Source organism: Haliotis rufescens, unplaced genomic scaffold (genome assembly GCF_023055435.1).
Source record: "Haliotis rufescens isolate VD_foot unplaced genomic scaffold, xgHalRufe1.0.p SCAF_24, whole genome shotgun sequence".
NCBI lineage: Eukaryota > Metazoa > Mollusca > Gastropoda > Lepetellida > Haliotidae > Haliotis > Haliotis rufescens.
This window is the reverse complement of record NW_025963935.1, coordinates 2,566,771-2,574,241: the sequence shown is the minus strand read 5'-3', so window position 1 is coordinate 2,574,241 and position 7,471 is coordinate 2,566,771. Positions and strand designations below refer to the sequence as shown.

Here is a 7,471-nt window from a genome sequence, read left to right as displayed (position 1 = left end):
CGTCTACCATCCGCACGGCGAAGCATGAAGCGTGACTCGTCACTAAACCACACTTGTCTCCGACACAGTTGTGGCCATACTCTGTGACCCTGACACCACTGATGTCGCAGCCAATGAACCAGGTCCGTCCAAATCACGCCTCGAGCTCGCGAATCCATTCAGCGCGTAAACGGTTCCTCGATGTCTGGGCTCATATCCAATGCAATGCTGGTATTGGCATAGTTGTAGTGATTCTTTCATGTTAGTGACAAAGCCGTATGAATCTGTCCCGTGCTCTGGCAGTGATACGTGGTCGACCGGATCTGGTAAGGCCACGCGGTGTCCCGGGCGCCTGATAACGGTTCTACAGTCTTATAATGGTGCTTGATGCTACGTGGGAAAACTCTCTGCAGCTGGACCGGCTCCGTGGTCTAGTGTTAGAGCGTCCGCCCGGAGAGCGGAAGGTCCGGGGTTCGATCCCCGGCCGCGTCATACTAAAAGACGTTAAAAGATGGTACTTGTTGTTACCCTGTCTGGCGCTCGGCATTAAGGGGCTAAAACAAGGACCGGTCGCTCCGAATCAGTATACTGTGTCTGAGTGGGCTATTCATGTTTAACTGCGACATGGTATCTCAGTGTGCTAGCACTATAAATCGGCATCAGTCTGGTCTAGTACAAGCAGCCACACAAACACACACACGTACATGCACGTCGCTATATAAGTGCAATAATCTTGGACGCGACGTTAAACCCCATTTCACCTCACCTCACCTCTTTGCAGCTCAAGATGATTCCCTTATTTGCAGTCGACTGATGGCGTTGTTGCTTTGGGCTGTAAGATTATGATTGCGTGCAAATGAAAACCCAACGATTTTGAAGTGATGTTGCACATGGATGTTGCTGTTTTTCGACTCCAGGCCCTCACGTGGTGGTGTTGTTGCGATTTTTTCATCTTTTCACCAAATTTCTGTGGCACCACATTCTTTCCACACAAATCAATCTCAATCCATGGTGGTGACCAATTCATGTTTGGCATTAATTTGGTATGTTTGTCGGCAACACTCTGTCAGATATTTACGATTTTAAAACTTTTGCATTTCTTCTTTTTGCAGAGCAATTTTAGAACTCCGCTAAACTCGAATCACCAACTCGTTCAAACTGTCCAGGGGCGGTCGGGTAGCTTGGTGGTTAAAGCGTTCGCTCGTCACGCCGAAGACCCGGGTTCGATTCCCGACATGGGTACAACGTGTGGAGCTCATTTCTGGTGTCCCCCGCCGTGATATTGCTGGAATAAAACAATACCCACTCACTCACTCACTCAAACTGTCCAGACTGTCGGTTGTTTAAAGCGCGAGTAAAATCCTTAAACAGGCTCGATATGTTCCAGAAAAATATTTATGCGTTCGGCAATGCCAACCTCAAGGAACATTGACTTTGATAATATTGCTTTCTCTATTAGGGAGGCCAAATTACTTTCATCCATAACGTTATATAAATATTTTCCTACATGTTGTTTTCCGTTTTTTTTGTCCATTAATTATTGCATTATATTATATTGCATTGTAGGAAGCCCTCCTTGTGAATTGGGTTTGAACTTTGAACACAAAATACTTCAGTTTTAGTCTCGACGTGTCAACTTCTTGTTGGAGGAGTTGGAGTGCCAACGTGGTTGGAGGGCCCAGGCCCACCCCCCTGTCGAGTTTCAAGACCTTATCACAATTTTTCGATTTAAGCTTACGTACGCATTCTGGCAAGTCATGGCTTGACAGAACGGAGCCCCTAAGGCCTGGAGAGAATCGGGAAAAATCAAAAGTCGGAGTGTCAGGTGTGACCAGGTTAGAGGGGGACTACCAGGGAGGTCAACTTGACCTGCATTAAGTGTCAGGTGTGACCAGGTTAGAGGGGGTCTACCAGGGGGGTCAACTTGAACTACACCAAGTGTCAGGTGTGACCAGGTTAGAGGGGGTCTACCAGGGGGGTCAACTTGAACTACACCAAGTGTCAGGTGTGACCAGGTTAGAGGGGGACTACCAGGGGGGGGGGGGGGGGGGGGGGGGCAACTTGACCTACACCAAGTGTCAGGTGTGACCAGGTTAGCAGGGGGACTACCAGGGGGGTCAATTGGACCTACACCAAGTGTCAGGTGTGACCAGGTTAGAGGGGGACTACCAGGGGGGTCAACTTGACCTGCACCAAGTGTCAGGTGTGACCAGGTTAGAGGGGGACTACAAGGGGGGCCAACATGACCTACACCAAGTGTCAGGTGTGACCAGGTTAGAGGGGGACTACCAGGGGGGCCACCTTGACCTACACCAAGTGTCAGGTGTGACCAGGTTAGAGGGGGACTACCAGGGGGGTCAACTTGACCTGCACCAAGTGTCAGGTGTGACCAGGTTAGAGGGGGACTACCAGGGGGGGGGGGGGGGGGGGGGGCAACTTGACCTACACCAAGTGTCAGGTGTGACCAGGTTAGAGGGGGACTACCAGGGGGGTCAACTTGACCTGCACCAAGTGTCAGGTGTGACAAGGTTAGAGGGGGACTACAAGGGGGGCCAACATGACCTACACCAAGTGTCAGGTGTGACCAGGTTAGAGGGGGACTACCAGGGGGGCCAACTTGACCTACACCAAGTGTCAGGTGTGACCAGGTTAGAGGGGGACTACCAGGGGGGTCAACTTGACCTACACCAAGTGTCAGGTGTGACCAGGTTAGAGGGGGACTACCAGGGGGGTCAACTTGACCTACACCAAGTGTCAGGTGTGACCAGGTTAGAGGGGGACTACCAGGGGGGTCAACTTGACCTGCACCAAGTGTCAGGTGTGACCAGGTTAGAGGGGGACTACCAGGGGGGTCAACTTGACCTGCACCAAGTGTCAGGTGTGACCAGGTTAGAGGGGGACTACCAGGGGGGTCAACTTCACCTACACCAAGTGTCAGGTGTGACCAGGTTAGAGGGGGACTACCAGGGGGGTCAACTTGACCTGCACCAAGTGTCAGGTGTGACCAGGTTAGAGGGGGACTACCAGGGGGGTCAACTTGACCTACACCAAGTGTCAGGTGTGACCAGGTTAGAGGGGGACTACCAGGGGGGTCAACTTGACCTGCACCAAGTGTCAGGTGTGACCAGGTTAGAGGGGGACTACCAGGGGGGTCAACTTGACCTGCACCAAGTGTCAGGTGTGACCAGGTTAGAGGGGGACTACCAGGGGGGTCAACTTCACCTACACCAAGTGTCAGGTGTGACCAGGTTAGAGGGGGACTACCAGGGGGGTCAACTTGACCTGCACCAAGTGTCAGGTGTGACCAGGTTAGAGGGGGACTACCAGGGGGGTCAATTGGACCTACACCAAGTGTCAGGTGTGACCAGGTTAGAGGGGGACTACCAGGGGGGCCAACTTGACCTACACCAAGTGTCAGGTGTGACCAGGTTAGAGGGGGACTACCAGGGGGGTCAACTTGACCTACACCAAGTGTCAGGTGTGACCAGGTTAGAGGGGGACTACCAGGGGGGTCAACTTGACCTGCACCAAGTGTCAGGTGTGACCAGGTTAGAGGGGGACTACCAGGGGGGTCAACTTGACCTGCACCAAGTGTCAGGTGTGACCAGGTTAGAGGGGGACTACCAGGGGGGTCAACTTCACCTACACCAAGTGTCAGGTGTGACCAGGTTAGAGGGGGACTACCAGGGGGGTCAACTTGACCTGCACCAAGTGTCAGGTGTGACCAGGTTAGAGGGGGACTACCAGGGGGGTCAACTTGACCTGCACCAAGTGTCAGGTGTGACCAGGTTAGAGGGGGACTACCAGGGGGGTCAACTTGACCTGCACCAAGTGTCAGGTGTGACCAGGTTAGAGGGGGACTACCAGGGGGGTCAACTTGACCTACACCAAGTGTCAGGTGTGACCAGGTTAGAGGGGCTCTATCAAGGGGGCACTCTGTTGTTTGCTTTGTTGTTTAACGCCGCACTCAGCAACATTCCAGCTATATGACGGCGGTCTGTAAATAATCGAGTCTGGGCCAGACAATCCAGTGATTAACATCATGAGCATCGATTCACTCAATTGGGATCGATGATATGCATCAATCAAGTCAGCGAGCCTGACCACCTAATCCCGTTAGTCGCCACTTACGACAAGCATATTCGCCTTTTACGGCAAGAATGGGTTGGTGAAGACCTATTCTATCCCGGATCTTCACGGGCCGGGCAACCAGTGAATGAGTCAGATCGCCATTCTCAAATACAATTTCACTCACCCCATTCATCACATTTTGAACAGAGGTGAGATAGCACAACTAACCCATGGGATACGATGACATGCATCAACCAAGTCAGCGACTCTGACCATCTGATCACCCGATAGATACCGTTAGTCGCTGAACCCTAGGAATTAGGGCAGCAAGATCAGTGAAGATGAGTCCGTTGGAGCTACATTATATATATATATACAATAACATGCAGTCTTGCTGAAGCTGGCGTTGTAAATTGTTTTACAGGGCGTCATATTAAAATACCACGAAACAGTGTACTCACGAAAACAGGTGACAGGGGGTACTGATGTCATCTGTCAAGCTAAATACCGTCAGGGTGCAATGATACACAAACAAGACAGTTCACACACTGAGACCACTGTAGTCTATCCAGGACAGTGTCCCAGGGTGTCTGTGGTAGGTACTGCCATTGCCACAGAACCAAGATATACGTCTCTCGCATGGCCGGCGACACCCCGGCCTCACGAAGGCAACGGTGCCGATCGTTCAACTCTTAGACGCGTTCAGAAGACCCGTTCCAAAACATTTGTATCAGTTTAAATCGTTAATAAACACTGAGTTGATTCTTCTAGCATGACATTTAATTTATGCTGTACAAAATGGTGACCATAATTATCCAAATTCATTCGAAGACAATATTTTAACTAAAGTTCAATGGTCAAACCTTTGATCGACGACATCATTCGTCACTACTCGCCCCTTTCCGTAACCAATTCGGCTTGTCCCGGAATAACACGTGTTGGTCACGAATGCGACGACACATTCGCAGATTTGCTAAACTGGTTCCATTGTTTGTACACGATGCATATACGCAAGCTCAGCTCTTTTTGCCTACGAGTTTAGGTAGACTTGGCACCAATAGAAAACACAAGTACGAAATTTCTGCGGCTTTAAACCTTGCCCCTCTATTAAAATTGTAAATATTTGCATTTTAGCAAGTGTACAAACTCCCAACAGATTTTGTCTGTTTCTTGAATGTACTAGACCGGGCAATAGATATACCTGGATAATAAATTGAAATGGAATCCAAATCAAGTCTAGAATCATTTGGCAAGTCTAGATTGCTTCAGCTCAAATAAGCTTTAAAATTTTGTTCTGGGCTCCATTTGGATTTTACCTTTCTATTTGGTAGATATATGTGTTTAACCTAACTTTTATTTCTGGGAATATATGCATGTCTTGTCTTGTTCCCCAACGCAAGTATTTTGAATAATGAAATACGCTCCACTTTCCCTTAAAATATCACCCCCAAAGAGAACATGTCAAGTCTAAGCTGTAATAGTTAGCTGTAACGCCATACAAATGTTTTGTTGACAAATTCTATATACTTGTCTTCTGTACAATCCAATAAATTCCTTATATGAATGAGTTTATTCCGTAAAGGGGCCACCGGCCCATTATACAAGGTACATTGGATAAGTCAAGTCACATGTACAGAGAGCGCTGATTATTACACCAGGGAACCGATTCACAAAAGCGCCCGCGAGCCCTGAGCAAGCGGTCAACACTCATCGGAGTGCTAAGAAGGATGCACATAAGGTTACTGAGGCCGGTCATAACCCACAAACGCCCCGTGGATCGGGTTCCAACACATGTTACACACACTGGCAACAACCAGTCTCACATTGTTATAATGGCATAGTGCTACATGACAGGCACATCTTTAAGAAGAGTGTTCCTTTTCTTGAGAGCGAGAAATACATACTTTGCAAATATTCTTATAACATAGAGGTTGCAGCTATATAATTGTTTTAGTTTATCCAGAGTTGGACTTATGCAATAATATTAAGGAAGTACCTGTTCCCTTAAATTCAAATAGAATGGACACTCGAGACAAAAGTGGAATTCAGTTTCTATATATGGCACAATACAAAACAGACAAAGACGTTCTGGCCTTGGTATTTTATAATGCCTACCTGCCTCTACCAATAGATTATGACTAGAACAGCTAAACCTATACCAAGTGTTGTTTGATAGATGGCTATATCAATACAATTAGTCAGATGTTCATAATTAAAATTTTCCTTGACAGAGCAAAAATATTCCAGCTTAGAATAACATTCTAAATTGTTATTCCATGTTTGTTGGCAGATATCTTTACATCTTTGCTTAAAACACAATAGAAATGCATTTTTATTTCCAACACCTTGCTGTAACCAAACTTCCCCCAAACCATATGAATATAACAAAGATTTAACATTAGTAGCCCAACAAGCTTTACCACTTTCTGCCCTTCTATACTAAAATCATAAGAACCTTTCATGATAACATTAACCTGACAATGACCTTAACCAGAATTTTATAATTTTTATGTAATGCAAAACCTTTTGTGATTCACGCACAGGGTGGTCATACCCGTTATTGACTTTGTGACTTTGTCGTTTGACCCCCTACTCCATTTTGATCTTCTGACGTCAACGTAACAGATGTTGTTCAGGTCCCGTTGACATTTTCTTATGGTCCGATCATTCAGCTGCTACAGCGTCTGCATCATTTTGTTCTTGCTGTGTTGTATTTCAATCCAGAATATATTTTCTCCGTGCACCGTTTCTTTATGTGGCTAGTATATATATATTACGAATTAATCTAAACATTCGACCATTAATACCTCCTTTCCTCAATCTGAAGAGTAAGCCATTCCTATACACAGAGTCGAACGCTCCTTTCAAATCTATAAAGGCACCATACATCCTGCCGCGTTTTAGAGACAGATATTTATCTAATAAAGTATTTACAATAAAGATATTGTCGGAAGTTTGGAAGTTTGGAATCCCTTTCTAAAAACTGCTTGCTCGTTAGTTATAAAATGTTAAAGAGCAGACCACTTTGTAAGTCTGTTACAAACAACGTTTGCAAAAAAATTGCCTGCTACTTCTAAAAGTGTAATAGGTCTATAGTTAGAGGGATCATTTGGGTTACCTTTCTTGAAGATAGGAAGTATAACGCCATAAGACCACTGATCAGATCTGGATAAGAGCCACTTATGAATACTGCATTAAATAATTGTAATAACATGTCCAGACATTTAGGTGGGGCATTCTTAAAGAAATCCACAGGTATCCCACTATAACCAGGAGCTTTGCCACACTTCATATCTCCAAGAGCTTGTACCAATTCCTCTAGAGTAATAACAGTGTCTAGCTCACTTTCGGGAATAACTGTATTTTCTATCAACTCATCACCAATGGATTTGACAAAGTCATCTACAAATTATAAAACTCA

General features: G+C 46.4%; 1 protein-coding gene across 1 annotated transcript; it reads left to right on the top strand.

The window, feature by feature from the left end:
* Window positions 1–356: 356 nt before the first annotated feature.
* On the top strand, window positions 357–4,746 carry LOC125383519. Its single transcript, XM_048401843.1, has 3 exons — window positions 357–415; window positions 2,133–3,887; window positions 4,668–4,746. The coding sequence occupies exons 1-3, from the start codon at window positions 357–359 to the stop codon at window positions 4,744–4,746; spliced, it is 1,893 nt and encodes a 630-aa protein (XP_048257800.1).
* Window positions 4,747–7,471: the final 2,725 nt, after the last annotated feature.